Source organism: Nymphalis io, chromosome 13 (assembly GCF_905147045.1).
Source record: "Nymphalis io chromosome 13, ilAglIoxx1.1, whole genome shotgun sequence".
Classification (NCBI taxonomy): domain Eukaryota; kingdom Metazoa; phylum Arthropoda; class Insecta; order Lepidoptera; family Nymphalidae; genus Nymphalis; species Nymphalis io.
In genome coordinates, this window is record NC_065900.1 from 2,514,666 (window position 1) to 2,538,583 (window position 23,918).

General features: G+C 32.1%; 2 protein-coding genes across 3 annotated transcripts in view; both read right to left on the reverse strand.

Annotated features, from left to right (window-relative positions):
• LOC126772874 (ADP-ribosylation factor-like protein 6-interacting protein 4) overlaps positions 1-23,918 on the reverse strand; it is a 143,118-nt gene that overhangs the window by 27,639 nt on the left and 91,561 nt on the right. The gene's annotated exons all lie outside the window — the stretch shown is intronic.
• LOC126772811 (E3 ubiquitin-protein ligase RNF19B-like) overlaps positions 1-23,918 on the reverse strand; it is a 60,072-nt gene that overhangs the window by 11,681 nt on the left and 24,473 nt on the right. The window contains exons 1-3 of one of the 2 annotated variants that reach the window (XM_050493402.1): positions 22,961-23,067; positions 15,764-15,849; positions 2,423-2,603 (exon numbers count right to left, since the gene is read on the reverse strand). In XM_050493402.1, coding sequence (XP_050349359.1) covers positions 2,423-2,603; positions 15,764-15,849; positions 22,961-23,030 — 337 coding nt within the window. In that variant the 5' untranslated portion in view covers positions 23,031-23,067. Of the gene's footprint in view, positions 1-2,422; positions 2,604-15,763; positions 15,850-22,960; positions 23,068-23,918 lie in introns of those variants that run through there. The other variant, XM_050493401.1, reaches the window with a different exon arrangement.

The following is a 23,918-nucleotide window of genomic DNA, read 5'->3' on the forward strand; positions in this document are numbered from 1 at the left end:
ATATAGATATTTCCATTCGGAGAACTAACTTCACTTAAGGCAAATTCCGCGAAAGTTTTGTGTGCAGTGTAGTGCACGTTGACATAGTAGATTGTTACTTCGAATCGATAATAAAACTGACAAATGCCACGACCGGCCTAAAAGTCTATAAATGGAATTTGCTCGTCCAATTACTTCCGTTGTCGTATGATAAAGTATAACTGAAAGCGACTGGTTTCCAAGATAACGAGTCTCTATTTAAATTGAACTATTCATTATTTAAAAGCCGAGATGGCCCAGTGGTTAGAACGTGTGAATCTTAACCGATGATCGTGGGTTCAAACCCGGGCAAGCACCACTGAATATTCATGTGTTTAATTTGTGTTTATAATTCATCTCGTGCTTGACGGTGAAGGAAAACATCGTGAGGAAACCTGCATGTGTCTAATTTCATTGAAATTATGCCACATGTGTATTCTACCAACCCGCATTGGAGCAGCGTGGTGGAATAAGCTCCAAACCTTCTCCTCAAAAGGGAGAGGAAGCCTTAGCCCAGCAGTGGGATATTCACGGGCTGTTACCATACCATTAATTATTTATCTTAATAGGTAAATAAACTATTAATAAAGATAAAAAAAGTCGCTGTCGACACGACAATCAGTAAATCTGAGCAATCATACTGGAAGTTAGGTTATACAATTAACAAAACTGATCATCTCTTTCTTAATTGGATAAAATTCCTTGGCCCAGTAGTGGGACATTTATGAACTGTTAATAACCATTGCTTTGGCATTCGATTCCACTACATAAACAACAATAATACATATGTAAAGCTCTCTTGGATTACTTTATGCCTGAGATTAGTAGATAAACTGAACTGCACTATAAACATTATTCTATTGCACTCCAATAAACAAAATATACAAGGTGGACGACGACATTTTGAGGGGCGGGATGCCGTTGGATGCGGGTAACGCAAGGCCGGCTATCGTGGAAATCTTTGTGGGAGGCCTTTGTCCAGCAATGGATGTTTTCCGGCTGAGATGATGATGAAACTAAATATATAAACAACAAACTATGAACATTATGCTGTCCGATAGCGCAAAAAAAAAGGATAACATTTATAATTTAAAACAACGTGTTTCGAAATGATTTAAATTTTAAAAAATCAAATAAATTATGAGTAGTAGAAAACATTTTAAACCCTGTTTTTTTATTGCTTTTTGTACAAAAAAAATACGTTTCAAAAACTGCTCAGCGTGCATAGTGCGAGTATTTTATTTAAATAAAAATAACGCCGTCTAGAAACAATAATCTGAATTCCATACAAATCGTAGTTAAAGTCAACGTTATCGAAGAAGTAAAAGAACTCGCACTAGGCACACAGACGTCAAACATATTATTATATAAACATATCGTTTTAGAAAACATCATTTTACAATCACACGATTCACAAATGTATACTTTAGATATGTTATATTAAACATTTAATTAGAATAATATTAATAATATTTATATATAAGTTAATTAATATAATTTCTTCTATTTTCAGGAAAATCCATTACGCTTGATGATGAACTAATTAACGCGATTAATAAATCAATTATTTGTCAAATGAATTATTTATATAAACAGTAATATGAAAATAAATTTATAATTTTGTCGTACGTTCTTTATCAAATGATAGTCAATTATGTGTACTGTGTTTGATGTGGCAACACGAGTGATTACAATTATCTAAATAATCTGGTAACGTCAAATCGCAGAGATAAATGGGCAAACCGCCAACCGTCAATGTTAGTTCAGTCATTAGTTCCTGCAACTGATTATTAATTGTATTCTAATATGTATACTATATGTGACTAAGTATTGAATCTTTGAATGCCAAGGTAAAATAAATGTGACCTACGCGAATGTGTCGCTTATGATTTACGAAGAATCCATTTATTACTAAACATTATTATTCAACTCGTTACACAAACTATATACAAGACTTTTACTAATATTTATTTAATAAAAAACTGTTATTTATAAATCTTCTGCACTTGTATTGCTATGTAATAAATTTTATTATTTGTTTCTCTGGTAGCTGGTTGTAAAGGTTTTTAGTGGCATATATGTATAACACTAAAATAAAATTCGTATTCCATTTTTAAATTACAATATAACGTAAATATTGAGGAAGCAATTTAGAACACGAATATTTAGCCGCCATATTTAAATTTTTCGTATGTATAGCTTCAAGTATTTTCAGAGTAACTGCACTAGGCACAAGGGACAATAACTTTGTCCCACGTTTGGCAAACTGCATTGGCATACAATCACAACTATTTCAAGATGAAGCATGATTGTATCAAAGAAACTCTCCGCACTTTAGAATTAGAAAAATAAAGACCTTATTTCAATACTACACATTGATATTATGCAATAAGAGATTACTCACCAGACGGATGCATGCTCTCATGGCAAACTGGGCAGTTGACTGGCACCCTCGCTTCGAATATCTCGATGGCGAGGTATTGACGTAGGCAGGGCTCGCAGCAGCGGTGGGAGCACCATGCTAGCCGCTCCATACTGACTGCGGTGAATGTGGACAGGCATAGTGGACAGTCGAGTACGTCGCCCTAAAACAATTATATCAATGTAGAGAAGATTTTACCGTGTACATTTTTATACTACTTTCTTACATATATATTGGACATACATGTAATTTTTATACTAATTTCTTATCAGATAGACCAGCGCCAATTACCAATACTTCTATCGTTATATTACGGTGTGAATCGAGTACTTCGGAAATTTCGCTGCGTATAAAAATGATTAAAATAGACGTCATCTACATTTAATATATGTTTGTTTTTTTTTTTTTGTTTTCACGGGCTAAAATCTACAGGTTCATTTTGAAATAAAATCTTTTTTGCGTTATTTAGAAAGATAATAAAATGTTACGACCCACGGAGCAGCTTGTTTAGCGTATAATGGAAAAACATAAACGTTTTAATGTAATCTCATAATATAGTTAAGATGGAGTCAGATAAGATAAGAGCAATGCTTCCTGTGAAGCTTAAACAACAAATTCACCGGTAGTCCACAGTCCATTAAATTGCATTAATTGTGAGAAACTGTAACGCCTGAGGTTCTGTTTGCGAATCCATTTATATCTTCCAAACGTTATCACCTCAACTTGTTTAATCTGTGAAACGTAGTCAATCTGAACTGGTTGCCAGTTTTGAATTGTGAAATTTTTTTTTTTTACTTTAACGTTCGAAATTCGACCATATGTCAATTAACACAAAAATTAAAAAAATAATCTAAAATTTTTGCTACCGATACTCACATAAAATTGTACAAATGTATTTTAAAGTAAAATGTAAATAACGAGACATGACAGTATGGATTATTGTTCGGGTAATGGATTAACTCTGACTGTCGAATATCTATTACGAACATTGTTCAGTTTGTTTATTGACAGACTAACAGACGACTAAATAGACCTCCAAATGAATAGCAACCTTTACTTATAGACTGGCATTTCGGAAGTCATATTGCCTTAATGGAACGCTTTTCCAAGGATTTCGAATAAATTGAAATAAAGATATATCATTTCATTCATTATTTAATATTTCAAAATAAGTTTGATTCATACATAAAACTATAGTAACAATATATTACATGATCAATTACACGAATTATGTATATCAATAGTTATGTGTCAGCCTTACACATAATTGTGTAATCCGTCACGCACTATAGAAGTTTCGTCGAATTTCCACGATTGTTACGATAAATACGTTGAATCGTGACTAATTAGTATATCGTCATAATAAAAATTGATTATTTGTATTATAATCAACAGGATATGTTGTCTGATGACGACAATTCACGCTTAAGTATTTGTGACCTCAAGATAATTGTTTAGTTTAATCTTTATCTTTGATGTGAAACCCGGTGACTTGTTTATTTATAATATGATTGTGAATAAATAATAAAATATTTTGATTAATGTAAGTCGCATAGGTTGTTGTTGCTTTGAGAGAAGGCATACGAATCATTTTAATTCAACTCTCAATTACAATACTCTTTTTTAAATTGTTAATTGTGTTAATTACCAGAATAAACTTGTAGTTTAACTTTTGATTTAACCAATTTGTACACATGATTAAAAAGCTGCCGTATTAATCGGATTCGTTTTAAATTTCACCTTCATTTTTATTCTATTTTCAATTCCTCAAATGGATTGAACTTTAAAGGCATAATGCTGTTCGTAATGCCATTGACCCCGATCATAAATAAGAATTGATACGTTGTTAAATAACCGTAAAAAAATTGTCATTTGGCAATAAAATATCGTATGAGCAGGATGATAGTTAAAACAACATGCCAGTTATCTGATAGTTTCATATATGACATAGAAAAACGCGAACTTAATTCCGTTTACTTTGCATAATTTTTTGCCTATTACATACATCCAAAGGCTAAACCTTTGTGGCTAAATTTTACTTCGATGTAGTTTCGATATTCAACGATTACGACGACGTTGGTGTCAAATGAGCAGACTAAGTAAATTGTTTTCATTAAGTACACCATCAGTTTAGCCCGTGAGAATATCTCGGAGTAACAGCATTCCCGAGAAGGGTCTCAGCCGACATGCTTTGGTATACTGTAAAAAATCCTTTTCCTTGTAGTGTTTTAAAAACACTACGCCGACAAAAACAAATGGTATAAGGATAAGCGAATGATGTCCATCAATGAAGATGGTACCTGTTTTACAAGTTTAGTGACGTGGTATGATCGAAGTGACTTCTAATTTTCCTACAGCGTCAAATAAAAAGCCAAGTTGGCCCAGTGGTAAGAACGCGTCAATCTTAACCGATGATCGTGGGTTCAAACTAGTGGGCTAGCACCACTGAATTTTCATGTGCTTAATTTGTGATTTTAATTCATCTTGTGCTTTACGGTAAAGGAAAACATCGTGAGGAAACCTGCATGTGTCTAATTTCACTGAAATTCTGCCATATGTGTATTCTACCAACCAGCATTGGAGCAGCGTGGTAGAATAAGCTCCAAACCTTCTCCTCAAAAAAAGAGGAGAGGAGGCCTTTAGCCCAGCAGTGGGACATTCACAGGCTGTTACCTAGCTCAAATAAAATTTTGAGTAAGTCAATCTAAGAGGAGAATTGTCCTACAAACCCTCGAATTCATTAAACAAACGGAGGAATTATGCGTAGTCTAATGGAAAGTCGGTAGGTCCAGACTTCTTAGCCACACATTTGATAAAACAATTCGCTCATAAAAAAAAAATAAGTCTAATTTTTTTAAGTAAATTATACACCCTAAAAAAAATTCTGGCTATAGAAATGAAGTCAAGGTAGAGTTACTTGTTAATCAAGAATTGAGGTCAGATAGCAATCGTTCTTAGTAAATACATTAGAAATTAAATTAGAATAAACAAACCCTGAGGGTGAAATATGATTATATATTGATCTGGGTGTGATTTGTTCTGCCCATACCAACCACTTCCTAATAAATACATATATATATAAGTGACTGTTTCTCTGTTTGTATTCTATGCGTTCCACTCATCGTTCATCCGTTTGAGTTAAAATTTTGTAGGCGTCTAGTAGACACTTCCCTGAAGGTTTGTGGCATGGTACTATCAACATACAATAGGTGGCGCGCGAATCGTACGAGATAATTGTTTACGAAACATACAAAGGGGCATTGCAATTCGTGCCATTGCATTATTAAGTAATCTGTATTCAATATTAATAAATATTATTGAATAGTTTCTGAAATTAATAATAATTTCAATAAATATCACTTTAAATAGGTACTTGTAGAATGCCTAATTTTAGTATTTATTAATATATGTAAATATAAACAGAAGATATTATATAATTTCTCATTGTAATGAAAATTAATGCTTTTTTTTTTTAAGCGACGACTAGACATTTTTTTATTACAGTAAGCCATCATAATCTGCATAATTTATTCATTAGTAATTATGGACCAAAGAAAGATACAATATTTAAAGAGTTAAAAAAAAGGTTTTATATTCGATTTTTCTTTTATATTCAATCTTTCTTATCTCCACAGACAATTTTTGTGTGTGCCTTTGGTACATGTGCTCTTTCTATTATGTGGTAGTTTGATGTGCCGTTTATGTTTTTATTTCCAGTGAGTATCAGAATAAAAAAATAAATTGACACGAATTTCTTGTCATTTAAAAACATATATTCCAAAGAATGATACGGTTTCTTAACCATTCAAAAGGAATGACCTCTCACTACAGAAACCGGGTTAAGCTTTGATTTTATGAAAAGGTTTTGCTCAGTTATCGGAACAGTTCAAAGTATTTATGTCTCAGCCTCGTTAAGTCAATGCAACAGCCGTTAACGCCCCGCTGAGCTCCACGCCGGTAATGACGAACGGTTCACTTCGTTCAAATTACAACTTTCTTTACTATATGGTAGAGCTTCACATGTTCCACCGGCAAATGGCACTAAGAATACCAGTATTCTTATGGTCCGATTTTAAGGGGCGAGTGAACCAGTGTAACAAAAGGCATAAGGGACGTAACATAGTTACCAAGGTTGATGGTGCATTGACTTTGTAAGGGATGGTTAATATTTCTTACAGCTCCAATGTCATAGATGGTGGTGACCATTTACCATTAGATTGTCCATTTGCAAGTCTCCCTAGAAATAAAAAAAGGAAACGAAACTCTGTAGAACCAAACTCTGTAAAAAGTTTATAAAAAACTAAGCAAGTGAAGAAATAGCTCTTAAAATATAACAGTCTTACTTATAAATGTTGCATCGCGAATGATTAGTGAAACAATGCTGTCTTCTTCTTTCGTATGTCAAATCAATAGTGACAGAAAGAGAGAAATCAGTGTTTATAAGTAATAACGTAAATCTTTAGAGAAATAAAAATGAAGTTTCGTGATTTTTTCCTATACAAACAGTGATCAAACTAAAAGATATTATCAAACTACTTTTTTAAATAAAATTTTCATAGAGAGACGAGTGAAAGAAACTCTACCTTACACTTAATAAAACTTTTAAAAAAGTATTAAAAAGTATATAAAGGATCTATATAGAAGGAAGATTTTAATTCAGTAGAATATTAAAAATTATAAATATAAAAAAAATCACCTTGTCACTTAATTCTGTAATTATCGTAATTACTTTCACAGATAAGTGTTATTATATAAATTAAATCTATTTGGCCGTTCTTCGACGCAATAAAATTATATAGCTGGTAATACCTAAGTAATTAAACAAACTATAAATGTCCCGCTGCAGGTGAGAGGCTTCATCATTTCTTTTCATTAGTGCGTATTTCAACACGCTCGTATCTAAGACACGAATGAAACGATTTGCTTCCTCGTTTCTGATACGCACCGCTAAGATCTCGAATACCCTCCCGACCTCCGTTTTGCCCACCACCTACAATATCCTTACCTACCTTACCTTCAAGTCTAGAGTGAATAGGCATCTTCTAGGCAAGCGCGCTCCACCTTAGACTGTATCATCACTTTCCATCAGGCGTGATAACAGTCAAGCGCTAGATTATATATTTAAAAAAAAACGCTACATTACGGGATACATATGTGGCAGATATTTATTCGACATAAGTATGCAGGTTCGATTCGATCCGATGAACAAATCACGAGATATATTATAATCGCAAATTAATCCGTTCGTGCATGATTGAGTAACAAGCATCAAAACCTTAGACTTTCGCATAATTTAATAGTAAGTTGAAATAATACAAAAAAAATAATTAAGACTAATTGGTTAAATTTTCTCCAAGTTATTTACATAATAGAACTAAGATATAACGATTTTAATTATTGTTTCAAGTGTTTATTAGTATTTTGAATAAACAGAGCAATCAAATATTGATGACGAGCTGGCTGGCGTGGTTGGTGGATGCTTGCCTTTCACGCCGAAGGTTGTGGGTTCGATTCCCACCCAGGACAGATATTTGTGTGCGTGAACATGTCTGTTTGTCCTGAGTCTGGGTGTAATTATCTATATAAGTATGTATTTACAAAAGAAAAATAGTATATGTAGTATATCAATTGTCTCGTTTCAAGCTTAATTTGGGATCAGATAGTCGTGTGTGTAAAATGTAAAAAAAAATATGTGTCATAATAAATTACTTTATAAAATTCTTCTATTTTAATTACTTAATAATGAAATCGTGCATTGGTTGAATATTTTGCGATCGTTGTCACAGAAAACAGAAAATCTGTTTCGAATTGAAATCATCATGAATCGCTTGTTAATATTGATTACGAAATACGAATTTATATAATTGGTGTTGTATACAAGGGAAAGGAGTTTGTGCCATTACAACATAATTGCAAAGGTGATCCAGTCTAGCCTAATGCGGCTGGCTTGACCGACTGTGACTTGAGTAGATTTTATTTATACTATGACTAGACAATCTTAGAATTCGGTTACAGCCGTTCTCATTTACCGTTGCATAATTAATTTAAAAAAAAAATGTTGGCTTTATATCGTAAATTTCTAGATTTTATTGTATTAGATAATCTATTTTTCAAGCATTTTCGTGATCATTTAGTTATTATAAATATATAACAGGAATATTAAAAAGATTTAATTATATTATTAGAAACCTATGGAAATTTTATAATAACAGATTGCAACATTGACATTTAACCTTTTATATATTTAAATTTGCTTGCGTTACACGTTCTATATATAAAAAAAAAAAATTACTAATAAATTTACCGGTGGTAGGGCTTTGTGCAAGCTCTTCTGGGTAGGTACCACCCACTCATCAGATATTCTACCGCAAAACAGCAGTACTTGGTATTGTTGTGTTCCGGTTTGAAGGGTGAGTGAGCCATTCTAATTACAGGCACAAGGGACATAACATCTTAGTTCCCAAGGTTGGTGGCGCATTGGTGATGTAATAGATGGTTAACATTTCTTACACGCCAATGTCTATGTCTATATACTTACCATCAGGTGGCCCATATGCTCGTCCGCTTCCTATTCTATAAAATATATATTTATAAATGTAATAGAGTGCCATCCATTGGTTGTGTCAAACAAATCGGTCAAGTCATTTAGTCTACTATCACGATCACTAACTGCGATAAACAGTACTGACAAAGTAACAGTGAAGGGACTGACGACATTATAGAGATTGTATCATGAACATGAGTAATCTATTACTTATATAAAATTTGTAACAATAATCCCCGTAAACCGTTTCATAAAATATTTTTATGTCATTTTAATATATTTTCTAAAAATGAAAATAATATTGTATGTAATTTATTATACTATAGATATATATATGACATTTGCGTACTATCTTATGGTTGCTGTGGCGGGATTCTAATCATTGTAACATCAAAAATGAACCTACAACTTTGCAAATAAATAGTTTGAATTTATACCCAAAAAAAAATATTCAAAGAAATAAAATCAAAACATATATATAAGTCAATATGGTCCAGTGGTTAGAACGCGTGTATCTTAACCGATGATCGTGGGTTCAAACCCGGGCAAGCACCTCTGAATTTTCATGTGCTTAATTTGTGTTTATAATTCATCTCGTGCTTGACGGTGAAGGAAACATCGTGAGGAAACCTGCATGTGTCTAATTTCATTGAAATTATTCCACATGTCTATTCTACCAACCCTCATTGGAGCAGCGTGGTGAAATAAGCTCGAAACCTACCCCTCAAAAAAGGGAGAGGAGGCCTTAGCCCAGCAGTAGGATATTAACAGGCTGTTACTGTATATATATAACGAAAAGTAATAAATAGACGTAGAAATTAAGACGATAACTTTTAAAATGGCTTAAAAGTTTCAAGATATCAATTTCCAAGAAACCATAAATAACAGAAGGGTTAAATTTAATACGTAATATCGTTTACACGAGAACTAAGTTTGTTTTGATAACACAACAGAGAAATGGCGTTGAACAGTGTATTTAATAACTTAAATTCTGTTTAGTTAAGCAATCCTTTTATTTCTTCACCAATGAAAATTAACTAAATAAACGTGATTAATTTTTTTTTTGATAAATATATACCCATATTTAAATACGCTGCTCAATTAAGATTAGGAGAATCTCCCGTTTAGTGGAAATAAGTGACGAATTTCCTAGTTTTCTACATGCAAAGACATTCCATCACACGTATATTTTCTTTGGGATGTTTCCCTTCACGGCGAACTAACACAAATAATAATAACAAAAATACAGCATATGAAAAACTCAATGTTACCTTCCAAGAGAACCCAATAATACACAAAGTTTTAACAATTGAATCATATGAAATTAGTACTAACCAAAATAAGCAGACAGTAACAACTTACAAGGAGAACGGAAATAGTGAATTCTGATAAATATTGGTCAGTTATGGCGCCCCGACAAATTCACTAGATAAAGAGATATCTACCTCTATTGATTTCATCACTTATCACACCATTGTTTTCAAATGTATCCCATTAATAACAAAAAAAAAACCTTAGTTTCATACTGAGACAGTTATGTTCGATTTCTTCGGCTCATTAGAGCAAGAAGAATCATGATTGATCACTTGACAGCTACGATGATTTAGCTAAATTATTAGCTAAAGAAATTGTAATGCTTTCTACGAAATGATAAATTATTCACATAGAAAATATTCATCTTAAATATTTATTTGACATCCAATGTTTAACATTGACAATGTTTGTCTTATAGATTTTTGGTACCACTAACGGTGATACGCTATTTTGTCGCTTCAGTTTCTGATATTTTATGATTTTCATTATTTTTTAATTCTTATCGAATCCGACAATTATGGGAACTAAGATGTCCCTTGTGCGCTTGATTAAAACTGGCTCTTTACCTTTCAACAGGACCACAATTATACAAAGTATTGCTGTACGGAAGTAAAAATAGTTAACAGATAACCACATCGTTTAGAACATTTGGCAATTAAAGCGAAGCCCACATTCAACGTTAAACCTTCCAGTTCAGTGAACAAGTCGTACTAATGAAAGCGCACTATTTAGGATAAATTTGTATTACGCCCACCTAGGATTTAGCTTTAAGACTACTCGTCAAACATTCCGGATAAAGGGAAACGAGACGAGTATATAACTCGCACAAATAGGGACGTCATCATTTCTGAATAAATGCTGTTTACAATATGTTGTAACCACCCAATCCACGATGGTCCGAAAACTTTTAGTCTAAGGAGTTCATTAACTCTATTGAACCAAGATTTTTACAATGATTTGCTATTTTCGTAGTTTAGGTATAATTTTGAAATGACCTATATAGTATATATATATATATAGTTCGTTCTGTGTCTCAAGTGTACGACTCCAGAGCCTGATGAGAACCCGAATAGCCGAACTCAGATATGTTTGTTTTATTCGTTCGGGTTTAAATGTATCCATGTAGCCTAAAAACCCCTAAATATATGTACATGTCATTTAACACCGCCTAACAACGGACTTTGAAGTCGACGTCAAAAATAGACATGTTGTTTTTGGAAGTAAAACCATTGGATACAATATATTGCGTCCATTAGGATGCAATATATGTATAAATAATTTATTCAACAATACGTATTTTAGATGCAATTTGTCCGCACATTTTATTTTATTTCGTTTTATCTTTACTCATGGCTATACAGTTTCTTGAGCATCCTGAGGAAACTCTTCCTATTATTAAGACCAATGCTATTGAACTATCATCATACAGAGATTATAAATCCATCAGTGTCAATCATGTATCATAAATATATTTACTAATTAAAACTTCAAGTAATGACAGCCGATAATACCGCCTCAAACCAGATACGACAACAACCAACCCACAAGCGGTAACTGTCCGTTTCGTTCTCTGTTCATTTTTAATAATTTTAGTACTAAAAATTACAAACCTTTATATATTTACAAAGGACATTTATCATTAAAAATAAAATCATCACCATGAATTTTAAATTATATTAAATTAAATAACCTCAGACATACATAATGTTGTATGTGTGAGGTTTTAAATTTTAATTCGTTATAAAAAATAAGCAAGTAAAGTTATTAATAAGGATATTTCAACATATTTTGAACATTGTTTAAGCGTAATTACGTTACTTTACGTTAATATACATAACATTTTAAAGGTAGACTTAAGAATTTATATGCATAACTGCGTCCATTACGCGATTTTTAAAGCTGGTATCCATTAATAGCTCATTTGTTATGTATAATCAAATGTAAACGAGTGTAAACGAAGGGCAAAGCTAGTTTAATCTGTATATTAAGATCGAGTTTCGATTATGTTATTGCTTTCGCAACGTTCGCTTTGCATGCGTCCGCGCAGCGTGTTTATAACCGATAGAAAGTGATGTTTAAGACAACGCACGCGATGCATTTTGATTCCATTAAGATGTGCGGGGAATTTAGAATTTGGGATAAAAAACATCTATAGTAAGATTTAATTTTTAGAGTTATATGCCTTATCACAATTGCAATAAGAGTCATAATGGAAATTAATATTTCAGTAAGAATACCTGTGGAGGCCACTGCGAATTGGCTACTCATCAAATATACCGAGCAATTATATTAATATTTCAAATTAAGAACATCGCCAAAAGACAGCAAGACCTTACAAAAAAAACCTTGAATTACATTATTTGTATACATTTTTATACATATATAGTACACAAAAACTATAAGGTTATTGTAGTATATACATATTTATAATTACGTATTAGCAATTTTTTTTATATTATATTTAATATACAAGCATTAAATGTTATGAACTAATTTTAAATGAATCATCGAAAAATTGTGTTCATTATAATTGTGTTAATGTTACCGTAAACATCTGGAAGATGGAACTGTGTACACTCTCGTGCCTCGGATAGCACGAAAAACCGTTGGACCTGCGCCTGAACTCTTTCCCGTCGTGTCGGATTGCCGTCCCATCGGATTATGAGAGCTAGGGAATAGAGAGTGCACCTGTGTTTGCGCACACACTTGTGAACTATAATATGTCCTGGGCAGTTGGCTAATCTGTTTTGAGATTGGCCTCCGTGGCCGAAATCGGTGCGGGGACATTATTTTTACCTTAAGCATGATTTGAGTTTGAGACGTACTCCTTGGTACAAAATGATTTTTTACTTTATTACAATGATATAAATATAAAACCTTTTTTCATATTAGTTTTTTTACATTAACTTATTCGGAATCAGAGTAAACGATAAAGTTAAAAACAAATCGTGCACTGTTTCCTTGTCCTGTAAAGAAAATAATCGTTTTTAATTACAAATTACGATTATTTTTATTTTAACTTAATTGACCACTAATAATAATAATTACATGTAAAAAAGATGGATTTATGTAGACATTATTTTTCAAATTTTATGCCAATCAAATATTCAATGTTAGCGGCAAAATCTTAAACAAAAATCAAGCAAATCATAAATTAGCTAATAGATTTGAATTCTAATAATTATATTTATTAATATTTATATATAAACATAATAAAAAAACTCATTATTATTTTGTCACATTGTTTAAATTTAAGTCATCTCAATTACAAAGCAAATTAAAAAGAAAATGTCTTCGTCAATTCGATACTGCGCGGATTTTCGTTTCCTTAGCGAATTCCTTGATTCGAATTAATTAGCAACATTCAGAATTTTCACAAAGACAGATTTCGAAGCGCTTTTATTACTCTTAAATCAACTTATTACTTAACCTACTGATCTACTATTTATACTAATGTATAATAATATTATAAATGCTAAAGTTACTCCGTCAGTTTCTTTTCATGGTGGACCTTACACGCGAGCGAAACTACGGGCGGAAGCTCGTCATCTAGAAATACGACCAATGTAACAAAACACAGAGCATGAAAATAGGTACATTTTTATTTCTCAAATATATTTGTATTTAAAATATAAAAAATGCATATAATTATGTCAATAACAATGAACACGCTATTATAATACAATTACATTCAACGAATATAAAAAAAAAACAGGACACTAAAGGTTAAGCGTTTAAAAATCACTTTTTTAATTTATCATAATTTTACTGCGAAGGTTTGTTTATTTCTTTTTTATGATTTGAGGAAAAAAAATAACTTTAAAAAATAAAAATAAAATAAACATTTGGAATCCTTTGTTTAACACTAAATACACATTACACATCGAAATTAAGCCCACGGCTTCCGATGTTTTATCATCCAAACAATTGCAATAACCGGTACAATTTAAAAGTAAAATTTTATATTCCAACTACAACAAAAATATATGTACTTGATAGTTGTAGTAGTAAAATTCACCTAAACGTTTTCACGAAACGTAGAAAACTATCAAATTAAGTGCGATATCTTATTTAAGTAATTTATCACGTACTGTTTAAGCTAGTCACGTCTCCCATCGAGTTGGACAAAAGCGACTTCACCAGACTAGACGAACACGGCAAAATTTGTCTAGACATAGTAGCTTTAGCGCGGAACATATTTACAAAATGTTGCTAGCTTTTCATTAAAACTATAAAATTCTAAAATATTATATTATAAAAGTATCATATTTAAAAAGTTTAAAATTCTTTATCTTTTCATTAAAAGGTTCAAAGGTTTTCTTATGAAAGCTGCTTAACCAAACGTTATTTTTTTATACATATAAGACCTCTTTTATCATGATCTGTACGTATATATAAAAAGAAAGCGAATTATTTCGTTAATAAATACAGTTTAAATTTAGAGATGTCATATTCAAAAATATATATATTTGTTTCAAATCGAGATTGATTACATTTATGTTTTTGATAATATTTTACTTTAGTATCTACTAAATTGGAATGTCAGTGCTAACGAAACAACCACCAAACAAAATGCTGAGTAATTGCAATCAATATAAGATATGAATTCGTATAAATGACCTTTTATTTTCGCACGAGGACCAGAAATCGCTAATTACATGCATTTTAGTCAGATATTCTGACACAGAGTAATAAACCGATATTACTTATTAGATAATTAAAGAGACCTGGTTCAAGTTTAGATTTTAATAATAATATTATTAATCCTTCGATAAACGGCTCGTTTCATTCTTACAATTAGATAATTAATTGATTAAGATATTCTACCGCAAAGCAGCAATACTTGATATTGTTGTGTTCCCGTTTGAAGGGTGAGTGAGCCAGTGTAATTACAGGCATAAGGTACATAAAATCTTAGTTCCCAAGGTTGGTGGCGCATTGGCTATAAGCGATGGTTGACATTTCTTACAATGCCAATGTCTAAGGGCGTTTGGTGACCACTTACCATCAGGTGGCCCATATGCTCGTCCACCTTCCATTTTATATAAAAAAAAAAAATTAAACTACAAAATAGTAAAGATATTTTATGTTGTATGCGGGCGCTGGGCAGCAAAGTCATCCTGTGTACTGTAATGAAATAGTGCGAACGCGAGTGTGAATTATGTTCGCGCCTGCTCACGCTTGCGCACCTTGCTTTTCGTTTCGAGTCAGTATATATACTCGCATCGAACAGTCCACGAGCACAATAATACAAAAAGTAAATTGTTTTTGCGAATTTGAGCTCAGAACTTATGGATTATCTAGGCTCAATATCTTTGAATAGATTTGTAACTTCGAAATCATTGAAATGCCCTACGCAATAATCATAAAAAACTAGCTGTAAAAAACGGCTGTAACTGGCTCAGTAACATGTGCCATATCTCGTTACTTTAAAACCAATTTTGATTTATGTAATATTGTTTTACCTCTTCGTCCTCCGCAATGTACTGCACTGTCGGCTTTGCCTGTGTTTCTGTGCTGAGTTTGACTGGTCGCTCCCCCTGGTCCAATACTGAAACAAACATAAAGGCAATTGACTAAATGAACAATGGCAATGAACTTACTTATGGTGGTTATGGGTATATATTTGATTGACATAATTGGTTATACCAATCCTGAATGATGAAGCGAGCGAAGCCCTGGGTAAAGCGTTAGTTAGCTATATATACATTTAGTCTGATTCATACGCCATATTCCTTGATAACTCATGCAACAGTTAAAGTGAGAACGTAAACACTCGGTATCAACAAACTCCAGATAAGCGCCGTGTTGTGACTCAGCTCGCTCAGAATAATATTATTTAAAAATTAACAATATACAATCGATTTGAACGTCGATTTATAAACCGCCAATAATATGTATGTAAACCATCCATATGTCGGATGAAAATCTGCTACAGTACATTGGAGCACCATAGTGAAGCTCCAAACCTTCTCAAAAGGATAGTCACCACTATTTATTTTAATTATATTATAAATTGTTGCAGTTTTTTCATCTGACATTTCACGATCGAGTTCTACGCCGATATTGGATAGTAAAGCTTATTACGTGAGACATCGTTGATATAAATAGTGCGACCAAACGTTACAGCGTAATACTCGTCTTTATTCACAGTACCCACGTTACGCCTTGTTAATTTCGTGTGGTCAATAGCCTTTGTAATACGATATTACATTGACGTTACATCATGTTCACCGGTCACACCAGTCAATGAGTTACGGTAGGAAATTATAGAATAACTGTTGCATTATGATACTATTAAAAAAAAGCGAATTAATATCAATCTTTCTAGGTACTATTGATTAAATAGTTAAATGCTGCCGCAAGCAATAAAAACTGCTAAACTCAATCGGAAACAATAGTACAGTACAGTCAAGTACAGTAACAGCCTGTGAATGTCCCACTGCCTGGGCCAATCACAAGAGGAGGCCTTATCCTCTCCCTTTTTGAGGAGAAGGTTTTGGAGCTTATTCCACCACGCTGCTCCAATGCGGGTTGATGGAATAAATTAATGGTAGAATTTCAGTGAAATTAGACACATGCAGGTGTCCTCACGATGTTTTGCTTCACCGTCAAGCACGAGATGAATTATAATCACAAATTAAGAACATAAAAATTCAGTGGAGCTTGCCCGGATTTGAACCCACGATCATCTTTTCTTACCACTGGGTCATCTCGGCATTTTAAAAACAATAGTACAGAAACTATATTTCTTAACACCAAATGTACTTACAAAGTCGCAACACGTCTTTGAGATTTGAAAGCTTAAATAAAAAAAATATAGTAGATAATTGATATTTCGGTAAGATCGGTTCGACGATATATGCCATAAATCATATGATTTCAATCAAATATAAAACAGAACTTCGAAACGACTTTAATATGAATCAGTTTTACGATGGCGCACCGCCAGGCGTCTGAACGTTCTTTCTCCGAGTGTTGTTTGAAAAACTTAGTTTATTCGGTCGTCGGAAACGAAACAACAGACTACTCAACGGTTTCTTAATTTAACGGCTTGTCTTGCAATGCTCTGTCTTTTTCTTCGAATGTCAAATCTATGTTAACAGAAAGAGAGAAACCTAGTAAAGCACGATTATATGTAAAGTCGTAAATATTTATATCGAATATTCATAAATAAAGTCTTAATAATGAGGTCGCAAATATCCTAAGACGTTTACAAACATGGTTCTTCTAACCGTACTCTAATCAACGTGATCGAAACGGACAATAACGAAGGCTGTGTAATGCAAGCGTAAGGTAAACGTGACATTGCAATAAACAATCGAATCGTCAGCGAGGAATTCGTTTACTCAAATATCTTGCACAATTTGCCATTGCCAGGCTCACCAGATATACTTGAAAACAACCAGACACAGCCGGGTACATTAAGAGAAAAGATATAAAGCTGATAAATAGTGAAAGAGGCGCTACAAGAAATTAAAATAAAATGATAATATTTTTGTAATTGCAAATCTCATCTAACAGTTAAATTTCAAGCATTTTATGCTAATTTTTATAAGTTCGATTAAAACATTTAAAAAAATCCATCTGTGTAGTTACCATTAACATTTTTATATATAAAGAGAACCTTATGTTTAAATGTTTTATTGTATCATAAATCTATCACCCATCAAGCTTAAAAAAAAATGAGTTGTCCGAGTAAATACTGAACACTGGTTAACCTGGCTATATCAGCAGAAATATAATTCAACGGTAGTTTTAGGAGTTTACTTTCGATTTGGGTCAAAATTGTTTTTGTATGTTTTCATTACTTGCTTCCATTATATTTTGCGCAATCGTATATTATGACGCAATATTATTGAACACCCATATCCTATTGGGATTTTTTTGTACTTCTTGTCGACTTGACCTTTATACAATAAAGCAAAAAAGCGCTTTTATTTAAAGTATATGTAAGCAATGTGATGTATTTATCGCGTACTTTACTATGCTGTGTTCTAATATGAATAGTGAATAAGTTTCATGTAAGAATAACAAGGGATACAACGAGCTATAAGTGGTTTAGTTAGGTGCGCTTTACAATTGAAAGGAATGCCTCGCCTCGTACAATGGCAATATCTATGGAGCAAGAAATCATACTATTAATTGAAAAACGATGCGTTAAATATATACATATTATGAATTTCTTCTACTTATTATCACTCAGACTAAATCTGATCTAACATATAAGGAAACTTGTAGGAATGTGTCATGTGAACTCAATAATTCCCACACTTAGTCGAGCTATACAATTATGTTTCAGAGAAAGTGATGGCAGACTATCTAAGACTTGAATACCGGTTATAAGAGACTTGTATGTAGTTTGTTATTCTATATAATACAGAATTCATTTCATGATCATTTTCTTCCGTAATCTATTCGTTCGCGTATCGTTGAGTTCGTAACTTATGGTTTCAAACACATTAATACCGAAGTACATTAGCAGCGCAAGAGAATATTACAGAAGCATTACAATGAATGCCGACCTTTAGCTACTTCATTATAAGATTACTTTTATTAGTAAATAGTAAGTAATGTCCCACTGCTGGGCTAAAGTCTCCGAGAAGGTCTTTGACAAGAAGGTTTAGAGCTTATGCCATCTCTGCTCCAATGCACGTTGGTGGACACACATGTGACAGTATTTCAGTAAAATTAGCACATGAAAATTGAGTTGAACCCGCGATTATCTGATAAAATTCAAGCTCATTTTTAATTTCATTCTAACCATTAGACCAACTCGGCTCGCTTAAACTTTAGATAAATAAATCATAACATCACTCAAATAAATTAGTAACAAAATCTCATTGTACATCTTTGTACTACAATGGCGTCTATTTAATCGGCATGATGAAGAAAACAGTCTATACTTTCGTGGCGATGTTAGAAGCTACAAATAAATAAAACCAAAACACTCTTATACATTAAAAAGAACTTAAAACGACTCCGTACGAGGAAAGTCGTTTTATTTATCGGTTTAGGTTACACCCGGGAATAGCCCAGAATCTAGGTGCGGTGCGTTTTATCGACACCGTTAAACGTGACGTCTTCGAAATCTAATGGAAAACCCTTACTTTTATAGCGTTTTCACAGTATTTTATTGACATAATAATATTTATAATTAATATTTAATGCAACACTAGACTGTTTCTTAGAGATAATAAATAAACAACGCATTTATTAAATAGTATTATGTTAATTGTTCAATTCAATCAAATACTAAACATTGTATTTTATAGAAACAAATGTGAGGCATGTGTAAGCCATTTTCAGAGTCACAATTTATTATGATTCAACATGGAAATGCTGCTGGTATTCTTGCCAACATTCTAGTCGTTATAAGTACGTATAATTGTATTTTAATTATACTATGTACATATATATTACCATATTCCACCAACCCGTATTGGAGCAGCGTGGTGAAATAAGCCCAAACCTTCTCCTCAAAAAAATTAGAGGAGGCCTTAGCCCAGCAGTGGGACATTCACAGGCTGTTACGGTACATATGTATTTACGTATTTTCTTAAAAACTTCTTATTAGCATGTGTTTAATTAATCGTGAATTGGGAGTAAAAAAAAAAGACAAAAGCATATTTTAACTGATCACAAATATATACCTTTAACATATGTAAGCTTATGTAAGCTATGTAAATAATTAATAAAACAATATATATTATATCATATAAATACTAAGAATTGAAACAGGTATTGTGTCTTATTATAAAAATATCATCACCACCTGCATTATTTAACTTGAAAACGTCGAGGAAACCGCTGGATCTATCGTATAACCCAAATTAGTAAAAAATAGATTTTCTTCGTTCAACCATTCAAATCTTAAAGGGCAATTAGTGTATTTGGTGTATCATACGTAGTTTAACGCGCTTGCAAGTTTTTATTTGTAATATACGTCACGTTCGCAAATCGATTTTAATTCCGCGAGATTAAAAAACGTTTACGGATAGCAGTTTCCCAAACTGCGGTGCATCGACCTACATTTGTAGTTTGGAAAGACCGATGACTAAACGAGCATGAATGCAAACAACAAAAACTGTAATGATGAAAACGAGATTTATAACTATCATTATTTTTTTGTTTCTACTATTGGTGGCATGAAGCTAACATATAATAGTCAAAGGACTTTGTTTATATTTTAAGCAGGTTACGAGCAAATGGACCACCTGATAATAAGTGAGCAACACCGCCCTTACACGTTGGCGCTGTAAGAAATATTATCCATTCCTTACATCACCAATGCGCCATCAACCTTTGGGAACTAAAATATGTCCCTTGTGCCTGTACTGGCTCACTCACGCTACATACCGGAATAAAACAATACTGATTATCGATGTTTGACGGTAGACTAACTGATGAGTGGGTGGTACCTATACAGACGGGCTTGCACAAAGCCCTATCATCAAGTCAATTAACAGAAATAGTAGTAGGTACTTGTAACATAAATAATAATCTAAAATTAACACAGATCAGACAGAATGTTAGAAACATTTCATACATCTGTCAACAAGTCTACAATATATCAATAGGCCTACTAAAGATAAAATAATACACGGTCTTATATGTATTTATTTTTAAAATTAGTCTTGGCGTTCCATTTTATGAAATTATTAACATTAATAAGATGAGATCAAATAAATCATCAAAATATTATCATCTATTAACTATCGAGACGGACATCGAGATAATTTAGATAAATTTCTCAGCAACGCTTAGTTTCATACAATAATATCATTGGTAATAAAAAATAAATAGTCATAATGAGACAAGAGCTGATCGTCTTTGGTCACACGAAGGGGTGTCTAATTGTGCAGTGTGAACACGCTAATGGATAACAATTAACGAACCAATAACATATCATTGGATCGATTATTATTAACACTGACAATACACGAACAGCAAAACACAATAACACTAATTTATTTAGTCAAAAAGCATATTTTATACAGTAAAAAATCTATATAAAATATACTACCAGCAAGCAATTAAGCATCTGTTAGAATATGTGGCTTGAAACTTAGAACAACTTTTTTTATATTATCTACGTTAACGTTAATATATTATTTATTGAATTATTATTGTTGTTATATTGTTATATTAAATTAATTTTGTTGTTCTCGTAATCGCTCATCATATCTTTCAATTGTTTATTAATTTTCTACTTATCACATTATTCAACGTAAAAACATTATCTTTAGTTCTAATCGTAAGTCAATCTAATCCTAAAACTTCAACGGAGCGCGTCAATAATATCAGATTTAAATATTATTATAGTGATACAGTACTCAATAAATAAGCTTTAGAATTTACGTGTAGATGAAATCACAATCAAATAAAATTACTAGTAATAGTATATTTTATTGATTATCTTTAACGATTAAAATTGTTATTCACTTCGAATATTAAAAAATAATCGTTGATGATAACGATACAGACGCCTTCGTAATTAAGTACAGTCATCCTGATATTAAAAGGTGTGTATGATAAAAAGATAATACTATCTAGAAACGATAATTAGTATTAAAAATAACAAAACAAATAACAAAAACAATTACATCAGCGACTGGAATTTAAGTAATCACCTAACACAACGAATGAGTCAGTACAATGATGTTCCGATCGTATAATTTGAAATACTTTTTAACAAATGATCATAATATTACGCGAAGAGTATAAATAGAGAAATCATTCAACATAAATACAATCCAATAACGTACAGACAGATCATCCTTACGAACACACGTACTTATGTTGTTTAAATATGTTACATCACTGCACTGCGAAGAAAACTTACAAAACGCACGTTCAAATTAAATAGATTGTTACAATTTGTTAGATCTTTTAAACCAAAATGTTATTTAACGTTACTTTAACTTTTTTACGTTAATTTATTTAAGTTTTCATGCTAATGTTACAATACACACTATTAGGAATATTGAGCAAGAGATATACATATTTACGATTCGAATAAGTATGCTTTCATGCTTCGAATAGTAACAAATCACTTGTTAGTAGTTGACTTCCTGCACACATTAAATTTTTATGATCCAAGAGCTCTGATCCAACGAGATAGTCTGTGAAATTCGTTGAAGGTAAATATGAGCCAAGAAATTCCGGAACAGACTTTCGAACAAGTATAGATTCGACAGAACAGGAAGTAAGCAATAACAACCTATTTATAAAGGATTTAATAGAATCGCGAACAATTCACAAACGTTATTGAAATCACAAACACGAGAATATTAAAAAAATCTAGAAGTTGAAAATGCGCGGGCGCAGGTTATTAGCTGAATAGATCAGTGACATCAGGGCGGACTAGTTGTCGCGTGCTCGCACCGCTCCCATTCCGCTTCGGATCCGGTATTCGATGCAAATTCACAGACATTAAGCCTATTCTTAGACACTAGATAAAGGAGTCGAGTCGCTATTAGAACGTATCCTTTCAACGGGTTGAATTCTCGCTAGTGTACGTGACGTTTGATCGCAACATTAATATTTATTATGAGGCAATTGTACTTTAACAAAACCTTAACGCATACATAAATCGTCATACGTCAATACGAGAATAATTGTTAGTATACGTGAATATATAAAGTCATAACATTACTCACATAGGTCATTCTTTATACGCACAAGTCCGATCAACCATTTCAGCTGATCGATAAACAAAATATCGTTCATTTTAACACAACTTTTTTTTTAAACGTGTGAATTCACAGACTGTCTCGTAAACAATAAACAAATAAGTGATATCTCTGTATTTATATCGGGGGACATTTAAGGCGACCTTTGTTCACAACTTATCATACAAGCTGGTGGTAATCGTTTTTACTAATTACACTAATCTTGCACTGAAGGAGTCATACATTATCATGAAAAAAACCTGAAAATGATCTATTATAATGTATTAATCATAATTATCAATAAAAAATAAATTACGTAACACTAATAAACATTTTTATTAACTAAAACAATAGCTTGACAATAATTGATATGAATTATGGAGTTGCTTGTGTAAATGAGATTGACAATGATCGCGATTTTCTTTCACAGGGTTAGGAAATGCAAGTTAAAATGTTATTACTAATTATATAATAGTAATTATCGTTAGTAATAAAAAATAGAAGGCAATGAATAATATCAATACAATCAATATTTGATTAAGAAAAAAAAAGTAATCTACTTTTTATTTTGCCAAGATTATATTATATTAGAACAATTATATTCGATTTTTGATTCTTTCATTTCAAATTTTTTATGATATAAAATTGTAATATTTGTATAGTCTAAGAAATTAGCCCTAAACGTAAACCAATTTGGTGAAAATTATGAAACAGGCGCTTGAAAATTAAATTTAACATACATTAAACCACGAGAACAGCTTTATAAAAAAAAACGATTTTGTTTAGTTTTTTTTTTATAAGTTTGGGTAAGTTATATTCAATAAAAAATACAAATTAATATATTTCGACTGCTATTTATTTTAAATAAGAATATTGGATATTCCGTTAGCTAGATTTATTATACATTTGAGGTTTTGTTTATGTACTTACAACTAACTAACTTAAA